Raw genomic sequence first — 17924 nt, 5'->3', positions numbered from 1 at the left:
GAAACTTTACCTGACAACTCCACGACTAAAATCATCATTCTTTTTTTCAGGTGATTTTCTTAGTGTGTCTCTGACCTCTGGATTTGTTCAGCTGCGCTACAACTTGGGAGATGACACAATCATGCTGCAATCCACAAACAAGGTAGACCACACTGGCCAGATCTGGCACAACCTGCAGACAGGGAGGCAAGGCGCTGACAGCTACCTCATCCTGGATGGAGAGGAGGTCACCCAGAACGCCACCGAGGTCATGACAACCCTCGACGTAGCAACAGACATCTTCATTGGAGGGGTGTCCATCCTGAGTGCAGTCACTGCCAGTGCGGTGGAAAACGAGCCTACTGGGTTCACCGGTTGCATCCGAGAGGTTGTCGTCAACGGCATCGACCTTGACCTCACCGAAAAAGGGGCGATCAGTGGCGCCAATGTCGGCGACTGGGATGGGACGGCCTGTGGGTACAAAGTGTGCCAAAACGGTGGGCTCTGCCGCGCCATTGGCCTGACCTCATTCACCTGTGCTTGTACCCCTATTTGGACAGGACCCAAGTGCGAGCAGTCTGTTTACTGCCTTGGCAACCTCTGTCGGTACGGTTCCCTCTGCATTGCGAATGTGACGGCCTCTTCCTACTCCTGCATGTGCTCTCTCGGATGGAATGGGCCATACTGCAACGAGCCAATGTCTATGAACGCCGTCAAGTTTGTTGGCAATTCATATTTGAAATACAGAGACCCCCAGTACTATCAAAGGAATTTGAGATACACCCAAATCTCACTGAATTTCACCACAAGCAAAGACGATGGGCTGATCGTGTGGATGGGTAGGGCACAGAATGAGGATGATGACTACCTGGCTGTTGGACTTCAGGATGGCCACCTCCAGATTGCCATAAACCTTGGAGAGAGGATCCCTGTCCCTCTTGTATACCCAAACGTCACGTTGTGCTGTGACAACTGGAATTTTATAACCATTGTTCACAACAGGACTGTAATCCAGGTGTTCTTGGACGGAGACAGAGTCATTTTTGAGGATGTTGATCCCTTTGAGCGCTACGTTGCCATAAATTATGATGGTGTTTATTATTTTGGAGGGTTTGAGCTGAATAGAAATGTGTCAGCCATAACATCTGGTCTTTTTTCTACAGGTTTTGAGGGTAGCATTAAAGATGTTATTTTATTCCAAGACACCAGAAAGCTGCAGTTTCTCCAAAGCTATGAGGGCTTTAATGTTTACAAAGGTGACGAGTAGCAGATTAAATATTTATAATTCATTTGATTAAGGTTTTTTTAGTTTTTTGTCATCAATGTGAATTTTCCTTTGTTGTAAAGTATGGGCCAGTCAGGATGTGTGTTATTTGTTTCTCGTGAAAAGAAAGGAATTTTTAAAGTGACTCATACAAACGTACCCAGTAAGGAGCGATAAAAGCATTGAGGTGGGGCCATTGCCTTAGAAATACCTATGTAAAGCAGACGGTTGCATATGTTGTCTGCAACCTGTAAATATCTGCAAGTGTGTAGGTTTTCAATAGTTTTCTCATAAAGAAGAGGAATTTTATTCAGAAGGTGCTACAAAAGTTAATAACATCGCCATATCTTTTCCCCCAAATATTAATGTCTTATTTTGGTGCTGTCATTTACTGTTTATTTCCACGGACCTATTCAGCAATCTTTGCTTATATTCCGATTACTCCAAAAAGGTGTGCGTTTCAGAGGTACGTCATACGTGGAAACAGTATTAATGTCAAAATAACAGCATAATAGAATGTCTCTGTGTCATTATTTATTACTATTTTCTAGTTTTAATGGATGATTTTCACTCATCAATTATTTTACTCATTGGTCATCCGTTATTTCTGTCAGTTACTGGAGTATGTTTTACAACAACAATGCTTTTTATGAACAATAAAAGATTAGCTTTATTATGAACTGTACAGAAAACACAAGGTGCTGAATGCACACTTGATTTCTAATGTGCATGACAAGCCAAAATGTACAAAGACAATAATTATCTCAAAACAATTTGTGAAAAAAAAAAAAAAAAAAAAAAAAACATTTGGGAAGGGACATTTAAAATAACAAACAAGGAACAAGAAATAACAGCAGAAGAAAAACTGCTTGCATGACAAAAATAATCCGTGTTTTTTGTTGATTTCCTTGTACCATGATATTGTTAACTTTGACCACTTGCATTTAGATGAATCATGCAGAGTAAGAAAGGTACTTTATGACTGTATCATAGATATGAGCTATCACAGTTGCGTATGTGTTTAGTGCAAGCAAAACCATTAAAATTAAAACTTTTTTTTCCAGAATTAAAAATTCACAACTCAACCTAAAAAATGTTTTTTTTTTTTTTTTTCAGTCTTTGTTTTAAAAAAAAGCTGCACTTTTGGACATCAATAATAACTCTACAGACATTTGATCTATTGTACTGAAAAATAAAAAAAGCTTTTGTAAGGAAAAAGGCATAAAAGCAAATGTTGTTTTTTTTTGCTTGTATATGTAAAAAATCAAGAACGTCTGTCTCGTGAGCTCTTCTTTCCCTTCTCGTGGCCAGAATCCCGTCTGTGTTTGTCCCTGTCTTTGTCTTTGTGACGGCCACTGTAGTCATCACTGTGATGCCTGTCTTTCCGTCTGTCTGAATGGCGGTCATCCTTCGAGGGCCTGCTCCGGTCCCTGTGGTGTCTGTCTCGACTATGACTACGACTATGACTTCTGCTCCGGCTTCTGCTCCTACTCCTACTCTTAGTCCTAGTCTTACTTCTACTCCTACTTCGGCTCCTGCTCCTACTTCGGCTCCGCCGGTCACGCTTTCCTCGTTCCCGGTCATGATCCCGGTCATGATGTCTGCTTTTCTTTTCGTGGCGTGACTCGCTGTGATGCCTCGATCGGCTGTGGTGATCCCGGTCTTGCTTCTTGTGTCCACTTTCCTCAGTGCGCCGTGGCCTTTCCCAGGGGTCGTGGTAGCGCTGTTCTGATCCTTTCTCTTCTTTAGACGAGACTTGAGCAGGTTTCACAGGTTCGGCCAACCTTTGAGTTCCAAAGGGTAACGGTGGACGAGGAAGCATGTTGAGGGTCGGGGGAAAGCCAGTCTGAAGAAGGCCAGGTGGAGTCCAGGAAGGGGAAGGAGCCTGACTCTGGGAAAATATCATGGGTGGAGGTACTGGTACCGCGTAGCCCAGGTTGAGAGAGACTGGTGGCGGCACAGGCAGGAAAAGTGGAGGATTGCTCTGAGCAGAGTAATTTGGCAGTGGTGCTTGATGATATGGGAATTTAGGAACACCAGTAGAACCTGGAGGACCAAATGGGGCAGGTGGAGGGACATGAGCAGCTGGTGGGAATAAAGGGGGAGAGTTCAGAAGAGCTGGCCGAGGCGATAGAGGGTCTTTGCTCTTGCAGTTGGACGAAATGGTCTTGATGCTTTGGATGTCTGTCAAAGGCTTGTATTCCTTTGGAGACTGTTGTGGGGAGCTAGGCACAGACACTGAATGGGGAGCCTCGTCTTTGCAGTCTTTTGACTGCTCCTGAGCATCTGGTTGCTCAGAATGTGTCCTGTCTGAATCTGAATTATTCAGCTCAGATGACAATGTCTTTGTGTCGATTGGTTTTGGTTTTTGTAAGCTACTTTTCAAAATAGCACTCAAAAACTGTACTGGACTACTTGCTGGACTTGACAAACCTGGGATCACTGAAGTAGTGAAAGGTTTGTCTTCTACAGAGGTGTCCAACACCGTAGCTGTTGTGGAATCTGGAATAGATTGTTTATCTGGGCTTGTGTTCTCACTTTTAGACAGGGAGTCAGCCTTGTTGGATGAATCAGAGGAGCTGGAATCAGGTTTAGTCTGAGGTGTGGACAGACTGGCAAGAAACATCTCTGTTGAAACATCTGCTGGTTTATCTTTCAGAGACACCAACAATGTGCTGCTTGGTGCATCACTTTTCTGTTGCCCTGCCATATTATCAAGGACAAGCTCCTCTGTCTGAGTTGATGGACCTCCTAAGATTTTGACTGATTTGGAATCAGTCTCAGATTTCTTAGTGTTGCTGGATGGACCTGCCTCTGTCTTGACTGATTTGAGATCTATGACAGATGGACTTGCATCTGGCTTGACTGATTTAGAGTCAGTGACCAATTCTTCAGATTGACTGCATGGACCTGCTTCCATCTTGTCAGATTCAGAACTGGTGACAGACTCCTCAGATAGGCCAGGTTGACCTGCCTCGACCAATTTGGGACTAGTGACAGACTTTTCCGATAGACCAGGACCGGTTTCTGTCTTGTCCCATTTGGAACCAGTGACTGACTTTTCCGATAGACCGGGTGGACCTGCGTCTGCCTTGACCAATTTGGGACTAGTGACAGACTTTTCCGATAGACCAGGTCGCCCGGTCTCTGTCTTGTCCCATTTGGAACCAGTGACTGACTTTTCAGATAGACCGGATGGACCTGTCTCTGTCTTGACTGGTTTGGAATCGGTAACATATTTCACAGCCTGGCTGTATGGACCCACTTCCATTTTGACAGATTTGGAATCTCTCTTTTTTATAATAAATCGGTTCAGACCATGGGTAGTGGAAGTGGGTTTAACTGAGACTCCCTGAGTTCCGGTATCAGTCAGGATGGTGTTTGGTGCTTTACTTGATTCGTCTCCAGACGTAGAGGACTTGGCAGATTGAAGTACCCCGGGGAGGAATCGAAGTGGTTTAGATGCATCCAGCAGGCCGAGGTCTGTGGTTGAGTCCACAGTTTCAATAGGGTCAGTCCCTGATTGATCATCAGCCACTGATGGTTTATGTGGTGGAGCTTCCTTCACTAACGGAACTTTCAAAGAGCTGATGAAGTCATTTTCTACATCCCGAGCCTTTGCAGGTTTAGATACCAGACCTGCAGTTTTTTCAGTCTCAGGTAAGATGCCCACAGGGCTGGTAGTAGGCGTGGGAAGAATAGCACCATAGTCCCTTTTAGGCCGCTGTCTGATGAGCAGTCCCAGCAGAAGATTTGGGCGATTAGACTCTAATCCTGTAGATACATAAAAAGATAAATAATTCGATTCCATTAGCCATTTTGACAATATTAAAATTTATATTATCAGGAACATTCTAATCCATCCAAATCGTCTAATGCATTTACCAACTTTACCTGGGCCATCAAAAGGGACAATCTGGTTGGGAATTTTTTCAGTCGAGCCCAAGGGGATGAGATACATGTCTTTAACCTGCCTTCGGTTATTAGCAACTACTCCATATCTCCGGCGACTGCTAAAATAAGCATAAAGTAGTGTGTACGAGATCTCGTCTTCTTCTGTCTCAGGGGTAAATCGAATTACACAAAGCTCCTGATTGGGAAATAAGAGTAGAACAAAATTGTAAGAGGTGAAACCAGGATAGCTTCAGTAATGATGCAGTTTACATTGGAGACAACAGGACTTTTATCTCACTCACTTTTGTTCCAGAGGCCCGGATTTTTTCAACATAGTCCCATACTATTTGTGGTGAGATCCTTCCACCTACTTGTATGTTCTCTGGTAGATCCTGACAAGAAAAGAAAAAGAACTCAGTCATAATTGCACTGAATGTTTTCTTTTATAAACACCATTCACAAGAGTTTCAGAATTACACAACGATTTTATAACAAACATCTATTCCTATACAATAACATGCCGTCTACCTCAGTTAAGTAGTCCAGAGTTCCTGAGACTGGATAGGCTTTTGTTAGGAGCTTGGCCACAGCAGGCATATCCACAAAACCATTCCACAGGCTTTGCAAGTTGGCAAGAAAGGTTGCTGGGTTGTCTTTACTACTCAAGCTTTCAGATCTGCAAGAATATTTTAGGTTTCAGGACACATTGCATGACAGGGGGCCATTTCTCAATCACACTCTCATTTTTGTGGTAAATCAATTTTTTAGGAGAGACTTTAAACCTCTTACCGTCCTTCAAAGCTGGAGAATATTCCGGATGTCACAAGGCTGCCCTCTAAAGCATCAAGCTCATCAGTTATCCCTGATAAAGGTGTGGGGACAGCCTCGCCTTCAGAAGTTGATGGACGTTTTGTAACGGTGGTGGCCACTTTCACCGCCTTTGTGACAGGCTCCTCCACAGGGGGTGCCATGCGCCCTTTACAGAATTGATAATGTGTTTATTTCATGTGTGAACAGACATCATACAAATAAAACAGGTCATACAGTTCAAACAGTGATACAGTGAATAATACAGATTATGATACTGTGAACATACGTGCTTCTGCCCCTAAACTGAACCTTTGTTGCTGCAGCAAAAACCAAGTGGCTAATTATAGAGAAATAGAAATCTGTCCACTAATAATAAAAAAAAATTGTAAGAATCTAACATTTAAGTATGATGAGTTAAGGTGAACACAACTGTATGCAACAGATCACATTATGGAATGTGAACAACCCAAATTTTCTTTCTTCTAAAACCCTGCAAATGTTCCATGGTTTCAGATCCCCATACACTATAGCTATACTATACACTATAGGGGGAGAAGTGACTGTAAACCTACCAAACTGAATGCTCACAAGGTGTAAAAACATGCTTCTGCAGCACGGTACCACCCACTAATCCTACATTAACATTATATACATCATATTTAATTTTTTCTCCAGGCGCAAATCCGTACTACGAGGGGAAAAACAAACTCCATATCATAAGTGTTCACACATATAGACCGCCACTAGACATTAGCCCTTTATCTTCTCACGTTTCAGTTTCCCTGGAGAGGTAACAGACCAGCTGAACGCATGCCATTCATCGCGGGAGCTGCCAGCCGCGATGGTGTTAACGAGCATGTTAAGAAAAGCTGAGAGACAACCATCACTCAAGCCTCCGCTTATGAATATTTATGACAGCGTAGGAAGACACCCAGTCCCTGAGGTAGCCGAGCTCGGAGATTAAATAGTTTGCGAAGATATTGCCAATATGAAGACAGTACTGACTGCCCCATATTAAAACTGAAAAATCCATGGCTAACTTTGCTTGCTAAATCCACAAACCAGATACTGTGATGTTCCCTCTATCAAACGGTCTGGTAACTTGTTGAGAAATATAATAATGGCAAGATGCTAACTGATTATTCCGTTTATTAGCCCTCCACGGCTCACAGATAACCCCACTAATATCTTGCCAGACATCAACACAAATAAATATGTCAAGCTAAAGATATATCCAGCTGAACCCTGCCTCTTACCAGTGCATATCTTGCAATTCAGATCAAAGAGGTGAGACTTGTGCAGGCTGGTTGTGTCTCGAACATCTTTCGGGGGTTCAGGCTCGGCCACTTGGGGCTTCTCCTCCGGCTCCTCCGGAGCTTTGGGAACTGGTTCAGGCTGCAGGGGCAATAACAATCACCACACATATACACACACGCACGCACACACACACACACACGCACGCACACACACACACACACTGCAGGATTAATTTAATCAAATGACTAATAATGGCTTGATCTGGCAGTACTGTGGATATATAGCCAGGGTTGCTGGAGCCTCCTTGTGGTTATTAATGTGTGGTGATTCATTTGGGAGCCAATGTAAAAATCATAACAACCTTGTTTATAAATCAAAAATAAATAAAAACAGGGCCCACTTAATGTCACCTTACCTCTAGTTCTATGACATCGGGGGATTTCAAAGGCTCCTGGTTCTCAATCTCAATCTCTCCTTTGTGGGTGATTTTGGTGATGGGTCGCCTCTCTGCCTCCCGCTGCTCTTTCTCGATCATTTCTATAGCCTGCAGACAGGAGACAAGAGAAGAGGTGATGACTACTATCAGGCTTCAATCAAAACACAACTCTTAACCAAATCAGTGCTTAAAAACAGGCGCAACTGTTTAAGGTTAGCTCTTTCTCGATCATTTCTACAGCCTGCAGACAGGAGACAAGAGAAGACGTGAGCAACTGTTTAAGGTTAGCTCTGTTCTGCTCCAAAGTATTTAGCCAGAAGATCTGGAAAATCCATCAAACAGCGCAAAATAAGGAACAGAGTGAATTCTAAAAATGGGGTATTAGAGAATGCGTCTTGCGAAGTGCCATTTGGCAAGAATGAATACAGACAAATAAGTGGGGAATTTGCGCTGTGCCCTAAAAGCTAGTGGGCCAAATTGCCTCAAAATAACATGGTTCCATTACATGAATCAATGTGTAGCAAGATAGAATAACTCTGGATAGCACTTCAAAATCTTAGACAAGCATCATTTTAAAACATTGATTTAATGATTTGTGTATCTTAAGACACATTCCTTTTCAGATTCTCTGTTCGCCAAAGCAACAAACCTGAGTAACGACACAATGACATGTTTATTTCAGCAACAGTGGTTACACTAAGGCAATTTTAAATGAACGCTGGCTGCTTACGTGTCTGTTTTCCCTTTGTCTCCAAGCAGCCAATTCTTTAGAGGCCAACTCTTCTGGGCTCATACGAATGAGATCTCCAGGAGAGATTTCCCCTTGAAGAACACGTTTAAATAGTACCTGTGAAGAATTCAATACGGCTTTCAACACAACTGATGCAATACGTGACGAATCAAAAATACAATTGCACAAAAGTTTTACTTACCACCACCCCCCCCCAAAAAAAAAATCTAAACAAAGAAATATCATCATGTTCTTTCAGCGAGACATTATAAGCGTCTCTAAACTGTGCTACGTGAACTTACGTTGTTTTTCGTGTCCTTAAGGTTGAAAGTTAAGCTTCTGTATTTGCTCTTGTACTTGCTATCAGTGCCTTGAAAAAATGAATAGAGTTCTTTTTCCGTCTTCCTGGCAACTTCAGCAACCTTCTCTGACGAAACTTTTAAGTCTGAATCTTTCAGCCTAAAATCAGAACAAATCAAAGAGTGGACACATTGCATCTGTACTGTGCAGATTTAGAAAACATATGCACAACGTATGTTAGTAGTTATACAGTGTCTACATCAATGGGGCTTTTTATTTCTGGCATCAAAATGCGTTTTGGGTGATCGGATTGCTATCGGATAGTGCTTGACCACATGAAAGTACAGGTGTAAATGCACTCAAGACGCATTTAGGACGGATTGTGATCCAATCGGCCAAACCACCGACGGATTGTGACCACATTGAAGTGTAAATGCAATTGTGCCGTCAATCCACAATCAACAACTACGTGGACGAAAACACCAGCAAGGTTTCAAAAAGCAAGCAAGCACAATAACGCAGCTTCTCAGATGGCTACCGTCTTCATTTCTTCTTTTATGTTTTTTTGTTGTTGTTTGTTGTTTGTTTCTGACCCGCACAAACGAGAGGAGGATGTGACGTGAGCTGAATACAGCAATCAGATCTCAATTGGATCTCAATGTGGACACTGAAGACACATTAATACCAGGTGTAAATGTAATCTGGTTAAAATAAAACCTAGATACAATCTGGACACAAGACACATTTTGATGCCAGGTGCGCCCCAATGTGTGCTTACATATGCGTTTAATCTACATACATATAACCAACTTGCAGTACACAGGTGCACACAAACACATGCATGCAGACTCATAAATGATGCACACAGTTTTGTTAGGGGACATAATCAAATTCAAATACTGAAGAATTACCTGCTCAGAAGGATATCCTTGAGTGTGTGTCGGACATTCCGTCGGATTTGATCTGTGGAAGGCTGCTTTGTGCTCACAGGTGAAACTTTTGCTTTATTTTTCTCTGACCTCCCGTGTCCTCCTGATTGGACAAAGAAAAGGAAAATATCTCATTTCTGTGTGTACAGTCAGGGTAAGGTAGCCCTCACGTCACAGATCCAAATATATGTTTTCCCATGACATAAAGCTGAATATGACTACATACAGATGATATATTACCTGCTCTGTGTGTAGAATCTTTAGCGTCTGTTGAATGCCTCCTCTCTGAATAAGCGGACTCCTGGAGACCAGGCACAGACCAACACAATCATGTTTCAAAAAAGGCATTAGGAACAGTGCTGTGTGAGAGACCCCCTGTGCAACATAAAACTCCACTAATAAAACTGGGGTGTGAGTGCTTTTAAGAGAGTATTGCAGCTTTGCAGTGCAGTGACATTAACAACAATGCAGTATGTGTGATTGCATTGTCATGTGCATTATACATCTGGAAAGACATATTTGTTTAAAAAAAAAATTGAAGGCTTTACAAGTCTTTAAATGTTTAAATATATTTAGTAAAGACTGCCAACTAGGAAAGATATCTGTTACCAACACCCCCAATCCTATGAGGACTCCTATTCAAAATGAACACAAAAAAGAAAACAAACCCTTTAACAGACTGCTGACCATGTGTAAACTCTTAACTGAAGCACAGCTAAAAGAAATACAACAGCAGTTTGATTTATGCGCAGGAAAAATGAAAAACAAAGTTCTCACAAACATGATCCATTGGATAAAGAGGGGGTTAAAAAAACAGACATTTACATGCGACACACTTTGTAGACAGCGTAAAGTTTCATAAATAAACAAACAGCTACCTGTTCACCAACACTGTAGACATAGACTGAGTGGAGAGGCTGTGCTAACAAGGCAATACTACTTCCAGTGGCCCTTATCTGTATACTGGGGGGCTTACAGTGGCTCACCTTTCTAAATGGTCTGACTCCGCCCGCCGTGAGTCCGCCCGTCGTGAGTCCGCCCGTCGTGACTCCTTGTTGCTTGTTTCTGGGAGGCGGCTGGGGGTCGCTCTTAGGCGGATGGTCTTTGGTGGCCGGGTCGGACCCGCCCGGCTCGGCTTTGCCAACGTCCTCGTCATCGCAGCAGCGCAGGCACACGTACTCCTGGTCCTCCTGCTCCATCTGCTGGACCTTGTCCAAGTCCAGGCCCACGCAGTCGCCATGGAACCAGTCGTCGCAGCGCCCACACCCTACCATGAACCTGAAAATACGGCTATAAGTGGCGGGTGGGTGCATTTTTTCCAATCTTGAAAATAGCCGACGGGGCGACATTAACTTTGATCCGGCAACCTTGTTGCCATAGTCACACACACTAATAACACTGGTGGAACTATTCTACCAGAGGGGAGGCAGGTGGGACGTGAGAAGATTCTGCCCACCAGCCCCAGTTTCCATTTTCTGCACACAGCGCTAGGATTACAAGCGGAGGGCGGAGATTTTTATTTAACTTAGAAAAAAACTAAGAAGAAGCTACCCAGCTGTTTATGAACAGGCCTAAACTAAAATTGTTTTTTGCTTTACTCTGGAGGAAAACACCTGGAAATATTATGCGGGTCCTTTTGAAATGGCTCTATCTACAGACATCTGTTAGATGAAGGGTGTACCTAGAGAACTACCTACTGACATAGTGAAATGTCATCCCTTCTACCACACATTCTCTGTAAAGCAAATCAAAGACTTCAGGAGTAATATGTTGCACATTCCATAATGAGGGGGGGGGGGGGGTCCCCACATCATAGTTAGCTACTGCTGCCCTGACTTTCTTTAATCTGATACACTAAACCAGCTGAACTAAATGGTAAGTAAGGCCAACCTGTTGTTGTGGGATTTCTTGCAGAGGCCACAGTGTTTGCTTGGATCCCAGAGGGCCTCCCCGTCAGCTGGCTCTTCCTCCACAGCATCCTTCCTAGCCACGGGGGCGTTGTCGGGGATGAACAGTGCCGGCTCTTCCACAGAGACACTACGGGCGCTGCGGCTCCGCTGCCTCTGCAGGATCTTCTCCTTCCTCAGCCTGTGCCTCTCCTGCTCCTCATTCTCCTCCAGCTCCTGCAGCGGCGGGTCCGGTTTCTTGACCGGTGAGGGGCTCTGCAGGGGCTTCTTCTGGGGCAGAGGGGCCTGCTTGTGGGGGCTCTGTTGGGCACCTGGAGGAGGATGAGGGGCCTGCTTGTGGGAGCTCTGTTGGGCACCTGGAGGAGGATGAGGGGCCTGCTTGTGGGAGCTCTGTTGGGCGCCTGGAGGAGGATGAGGGGCCTGCTTGTGGAAGATCTGTTGGGCGCCTGGAGGAGGATGAGGGGCCTGCTTGTGGAAGATCTGTTGGGCGCCTGGAGGAGGATGAGGGGCCTGCTTGTGGAAGATCTGTTGGGCGCCTGGGTGAGGATGAGGCGGAGGGGCCTGCTTGTGGGAGCTCTGTTGGGCGCCTGGAGGAGGATAAGGATGAGGCGGAGCGGGCTGCGGTCGTGGAGCCTGCACCTTATTGCCTTCAGGCTTTGATGCACCCAGTTTAACGTGTTGTTTTGTGAGGGTCTCCTGCCTGATCTTCTGCGTTTTGGGAACGGGGCCGCCCTTGAGCTGCTCCCCAGGCCGTTTCACCGCTACATTGTTATGCGGCTTGCCTTTCAGGTCCGCAGGGTTCCTCGGCATGCCTTTGGGTACCCTCTTCAGCTGGGGATGGTTTAGGCTCTTTCTGGCAGTACCCGGTTTATTTGGTACTGTCGGCTTGGTTTTGGCAGAGGGCAAGGCCTCCTTTGATTTCGAATGCTTGTTGGGTGAATCCTGCTGCGCCGTGTTGTTGTTGTTCTTACTCTGCATTTTGCTGGTTTTGGACATTGGAGGATTGTCTTGGTCGCTGGCGGCTTTAGAGTCTGATGCTACTGAAACCTCCGTGGCAGGTTTTGGTACCAGAGCACCATTGGTGTTCTGGACTTCATTAGGGTTAACGTACGGACCTAAATGGTGCGGGACATCATTAGTGACTGTCACCTTCTCTTGCTTCTGAACTGCGCCTGGGTCTCGGACCGCTTCCACTACCGCCGAGCTCTCCGCACTGACAACCTCTTCCACGTGCATGCTCACACCCACGCCGTCCACGCACACCACTCCCTCCTGCAAACCCTGTTCCACAGAGAGGGTCGCCACGCCACCCAGGAGGGAGGGTCCCGGGAGGAGCTCAATGCGATAGCCCCCGACGGTGACAGTCAGACGCCGCAGCACCACAACGGGGTTCATGGAGGGGTGAACGTCATGCGCGTTGTACCTTTTGCTGAGAAGCAGCTCTCGTTTTCTCCGGGATTCATCGCCGTCCTCTGTGGAGCTGGACCCCGGCGGGCTCCTGTCTGACGCTCTCCGGTCTGCTCTTCCCAGGCCCCTGGCACTGATGCCCCTCCTCCCCGCACTGACGCCCCTTCTCCCCGGGCCGGTGCGTCTGCCCCGCACACCTCTCCCTGTGCCTCTGCCGGTTCCTGAGGGATTAGGTCACAACAAGGAAAATCATCTGCTATTCCTCTCTGCCCATACATCTGTTCCTACAATTGCGTGAAATCTCTAATCAGCATCACAATTTTACATCTTTTGTCAGCATACATCACACAGCTTATGAAATATCCAATGTGGTGCAATGTGATGTGTATCGTTTTTTTTTTTTAACATGAGTTCACATAGGTTAGGGATGTTGGGTTTGTTAACAACCATAATACAGAAGAGGAAACCGGTTTTCTGATTTAAAACACCCACATATATGACAAAAGGATGATCACAGGACATCACTTTCACAGAGACATGTCTGTTTAAAACATACTCATGACTGTCGCACCATCTCTGTGTTAGCCTTGTGCAATAGTTCATAGGTCACTCAGAGGTCAATTAGGAGTACAACAACAAAGGATACCACAAAAGAGTGCTACATCAGGCAGGGAAAGTGCAGACTGCACATAAATTAGTTGTAGCAGCAGCCATGCCCTTACTTTCAGGATCCATATCTCCCTACCAAGGTACTTTTTCTGTATTTGTTTGGACACATTGTTGGTGGGCAAAAGCTAAATTATCTTTTCTGCCATGCTGGATGAGCAAATACCACAATACATTACTAACTTATTAGCAAACACAGATGGAAGAAGAAAGCATGGTGTATAAAGTTTGTACCTGGTTCTGCTGGGCTTGGAGCATTCCCGGGGGCACCACTTGCTCCTCTCCCGCCTCTTGATCCTCGCCTCCCTGGAAACCTGCCGGCTGACTGACGTCTGGATACACCACGGCCGCGTCCCGATGGCCTCATGTTGTGATCTGTGAAGCACAAAGATGTATATGGTCACACTCAAGAAGCTCTGGGCATGTGTAGTCATCATATGAGCAACAGCACACAGCAAGCAAGACAAACACACTTTCGGTTTTCCTGTAGACTGGAGGGCCATGGCACTAGCAATGATGCCAAGATCCAAATCTAGTGAGCTGGAAAAACACGTCCGTGAAAATAGTTTTGGGGGGAGGGGGGGGGGGTAAGTGACTTAATGGCCAACAGCCTTTGTTCACACCAATATTTTAAAAGTTGGCTATTCACTTGTAAGGATGTAAGGATGAATTGCTGATATGGGCAATATCCTTCAAGTATTTCGTCAACACACCTGTTAAGCTGGCCAAGTTAGACTCATCACTGTCCAGCAGATGGAACTGAGTGCTGGCAGACCCGAACATGGGATCTTTGTCACTGAGCATGTTCTTTAACGAGTCGTCTGGTCTTTTGTGACCTGATCCAAACTCATCACTTGCTTCACATTCCAAGTTCTGGCCAAGCAACAAGGAGTCATCCAACTGATCACTGGGAATTAAATGGGTAAAGGAGTCAACTACATCCATGAATGCCTCTGCCTGTCTGTAAGCTCTGCAGAAATAAGAAAATATCCATTAACATATTTATGACCAAGAGAGCATACTCCTCCTCAGTTAGTGAGCCACCACTTACGGGCTGAGAAGTTGAGTCTACCTCTGGCTGTACTGAACCTACTCTTAACAACACTTTTGAGTAGCAGTGTGTTACATTTTAATACTTCAACGTTGTTAGAGACTGTCAGTGGACCACGGCATTAAAAGGCAAAAGAAGCCAAGTACATTTCACGGAAAAGACCTTGTTAAATGTAGTTTGTTTACCTGACTACGCTCTTCGTCAAATTACCTGACAACACAAATCGTTACTTTCACTAATGGTTCGGTCCCCCCCCCATTCCAATTTCGTCAATAAAAGACATTTTGAAACATATGCAGCAGATGAAGGTTTTGCCGGGCAAAAACTTTCAGGTGCCTTCTTTTCAGAAACGAATGATAACGTTACGTACTTTGGCGGTCACAGTTGAAGTGAAGTATCTTCATGACACAAGGATTACTATCAATCTTAAAAACCCCTCTACGCAGTCTATAACCAACAAAGCAACGATTAACATTAATTTGATACAAATGTATTATGAAAACAAAAAATCAATTAAATCTAATGTGATAGGCAACCCACAGCAAATGTTAACTTGTCGTTACCCTATAGCCAGTTAGCCTAACGTTATTGACAGCGTGACACCTGACGCGGATGGGGGAAAACCCAAAGTAATATGAATAATGGCAAACTAGTGCGACAAATCCATTCCATACAAACGTTAAGCAAACTGCATCCCAGGTTAGTCTCTCACACATGCAAACTCATTTGGCATCCATTTTGACAAAACATAAAGGTGAGCAAACTTAGCTAACGTAGACGTTACTAACGCCACAGTTTATGCTGGCCACAGCTGGTGACTTGATTCACTTCAGTTAGCCAACTCTTTGACCCGCGTCAGCATGCTGACATATTTTCAAGCATTAATTTCTGTCACAGAGCGGGAGTCAACATAACTAAATCATCACTGGTGTACATCACAACCAAACCCTCACATACAAACAAAAAATTGACTACATTTACGCTACGAATTCTTTAACGTTAGTACATGCATGGCGGTGTTGGGCTAATTCGCTAACGTTGGTCACACTACAGTGTGCTGTGCTCGGGGGCTACGTCTGGAGCTAGTCAGTTGCTAGCTAGCCATCCCTAGAGGCCTTGGAGGACAAACTTCAGTAGGAAAGTAATGCATTAAATTGCAGCTTGGATAGCTAAGAATCAAGTGTTAATTGTGCAGATCACAGTAAAATCAAACATTAAATATGGTACTTACGAGCTAGTTATCTAACTTTCAGACCAACTGTTGTAATGTCAGTCTATAAACTCTGCTTACATCCTAGGCAGAGCAAGAGGACTAAGTTAATGGCTAAGCTAGCCAGCTACCGTAGAACCGTCCTCGGGGCAAAGTTCTGGCTGGCGAGTCGTCCAGACAGTCAATAGATAGTATGGGCAAACACAACCTGGGCTGAGGCATAGTTAATATTAGCTACGGAGCAAGCTCAGTATCGTTAGTTGCCATTTGTGTAACATTTGCTCCAAATCCGCTAATTTGCTAACTTAATGTTAGCCTGTGCATACTTAACTACAACGTTTACTCCAGGTTCTGGCCCTTCACAGCAAAATGACTCACGTCAAAGCAATACAACAGTGGTCTACAGCCATAATAACAATAGTTTGGCATTAGCACTCACTGCAATCCCCGAGAGACATGTCAATGAATAATGGTTACAGAGGCCATTGAGCTAACATTGGTTAGCTAGCGAGCTAGCTAGGCCCCAGAGTCGCAAAACACAGGCTAACTAGCTACGTATGTTCACGCCCCCTTTCAACTGCTAGATGTTGGTCAAAAGACTATAACCAATACTTTCACACACGGGAAGAGAGTAATTGTACTTACCTTGCGACTCTTTATTACAGATTTGACCATTACTTCCAGATTAATGTTGCAGTGGATCTTGCAAGCTAGTTTAAGCTACCGGTTCTTCCTTAGCTACGCCGCCATTAGTGCGTTCTGCAAAATCCTGACACAACTCGAGCACATTGTATCACGTGGTACGTGTTTACAGTGATGATTGTATTATAGCTAGATAACTTGCAAGCTGCTTTCAAATGCATTGGATTAGACCATGTTATGTTAAATTGACGTAAACCTACTTATGTCAGAAATCCCAGTAGGCTACTGCAGAGGGACTTTAGTCAGGAAGAAAAATCCCCAAACTTGGAAGACATTAACAACATACGCGCGTGTGTGTGTGTTTGTTTGTTTTTGTTTTTGTTGTGGTTCTTTTCTCAGTTAGAAGCTGAACAATTGTATGTTAAGAGGAAATTGGGAGAGAAAAATAGATGACATTGACAGTCTCCAAATAGTAGCCTACCGTTGATATAACCTAATAATAAAGAAGGTGCTTTGGAGAAGAGACTACTTGTCTCTTCAAACTAAACAGAAAGCACTCGAATGAAGCTCTAAGGAGAGTGATTAATGCTGTGTTAATTGTGTTACCCCCTGGTATGAAATGCGCCGTATAAATAAAGTTTGATTTGATAATGTTGAAGTGGGTTCACTAATAGTAGCATAAAGTATCACCACAACACATTTACATATGTCATATCCATCATTTTCTGAAACCATACACATATATCATATGGACACCCTATGGGCAGATGGCAGAATGGATACATGTTGTTATGGACAGGGTGTTTTTTTTTGTATTATTATTATTTTCACATTTAACATAGCACAAAAAGAAACATTGTATGTGTAAAACATGTTATTTCACAAACACAGCATTAAAAATCTTGCTCAATACTTGACAATACTGTATTTAGATTAACAAACTACTAAACGTCAGAGAGAGTTTCAAAAATTAACAAATTATACTAAGTTAACTGAATTAACTAATTGCTTAACTCAGTATGTTTCTTAAAACAGCCATAAAGGGTTTTTGTTATTGTTCCAATAATGAGTATGTATAGTCCTACAGTTACCAGGCCATTGCATCGAAATGAGGGGCAGCTTTAAATTGTAAAATTATCCAAAATGTAATACTTAAAATTAGCCACAAGGAGGCGATATAAACAAGGATATAAAACAGCAACCAGAAAGAACTCGACGAGCTCGATTAACTCTGCTAATTTAACAGCCTCAGTTCTGCTGACCTATCCTGTAAAACATATAGCTCCGTTAATATCAACATGAAAAAGCGATTCAAATTTGAATATATATTGTTCAAACAGCAGAGTAGATGTTGTATGTACTGTATATTCAATTAGGCCTTTTGTATGTCAAGGTCTTTAGGCCTATGCAAAACAACATGCTCTAGGGCGCAAACCAAGCAA

General features: G+C 44.0%; 2 protein-coding genes across 8 annotated transcripts in view; one reads left to right on the top strand and one right to left on the bottom strand.

Annotated features, from left to right (window-relative positions):
* Nucleotides 1-1675, top strand: part of eys (eyes shut homolog) — a 181098-nt gene extending 179423 nt beyond the window's left edge. For both annotated transcript variants that reach the window (XM_012816935.3, XM_031578529.2), the window contains one exon: nucleotides 51-1675. In XM_012816935.3, the coding sequence (XP_012672389.2) occupies nucleotides 51-1246 (1196 nt within the window). In that variant the 3' untranslated portion in view covers nucleotides 1247-1675. The remainder of the gene's footprint in view (nucleotides 1-50) is intronic.
* Nucleotides 1676-1887: 212 nt separating this feature from the next.
* Nucleotides 1888-16644, bottom strand: phf3 (PHD finger protein 3). 6 transcript variants are annotated; one of them, XM_031578532.2, is made up of 17 exons: nucleotides 16486-16644; nucleotides 14293-14549; nucleotides 13814-13954; nucleotides 12043-13134; nucleotides 11490-11997; nucleotides 10586-10877; nucleotides 9840-9900; nucleotides 9582-9702; nucleotides 8673-8829; nucleotides 8371-8487; nucleotides 7620-7748; nucleotides 7204-7342; nucleotides 5927-6113; nucleotides 5666-5813; nucleotides 5440-5529; nucleotides 5138-5333; nucleotides 1888-5017 (listed from the first exon to the last, which is right to left on the bottom strand). In XM_031578532.2, the coding sequence occupies exons 2-17, from the start codon at nucleotides 14522-14524 to the stop codon at nucleotides 2508-2510; spliced, it is 6120 nt and encodes a 2039-aa protein (XP_031434392.1). In that variant the 5' UTR covers nucleotides 14525-14549; nucleotides 16486-16644; the 3' UTR covers nucleotides 1888-2507. The 6 variants fall into 6 exon arrangements, with proteins under 6 accessions (XP_031434392.1, XP_031434393.1, XP_031434390.1 ...); XM_031578533.2 differs by having other exon boundaries at nucleotides 11490-11791; nucleotides 11927-13134; nucleotides 16486-16643; XM_031578530.2 differs by having other exon boundaries at nucleotides 11490-13134.
* Nucleotides 16645-17924: the final 1280 nt, after the last annotated feature.

Source organism: Clupea harengus, chromosome 13, assembly GCF_900700415.2.
Source record: "Clupea harengus chromosome 13, Ch_v2.0.2, whole genome shotgun sequence".
In the NCBI taxonomy this organism is placed as follows: domain Eukaryota; kingdom Metazoa; phylum Chordata; class Actinopteri; order Clupeiformes; family Clupeidae; genus Clupea; species Clupea harengus.
Note: the sequence above shows the minus strand (reverse complement) of the source record. Positions and strands in the feature narration are given on the sequence as shown.

What these genes read in the sequence shown, in the direction of transcription:
- phf3 (XM_031578530.2), bottom strand. Translation starts at nt 14,524, where the DNA reads ATGGATGTAGTTGACTCCTTTACCCATTTAATTCCCAGTGATCAGTTG. An exon ending in AAGGATATCCTTCTGAGCAG is followed by an intron (nt 8,830 to 9,581) that starts GTAATTCTTCAG and finishes TTCTGATTTTAG; the next exon opens with GCTGAAAGATTCAGACTTAA. An exon ending in GAATTGCAAGATATGCACTG is followed by an intron (nt 6,114 to 7,203) that starts GTAAGAGGCAGG and finishes AATTCTGTAAAG; the next exon opens with GGCGCATGGCACCCCCTGTG.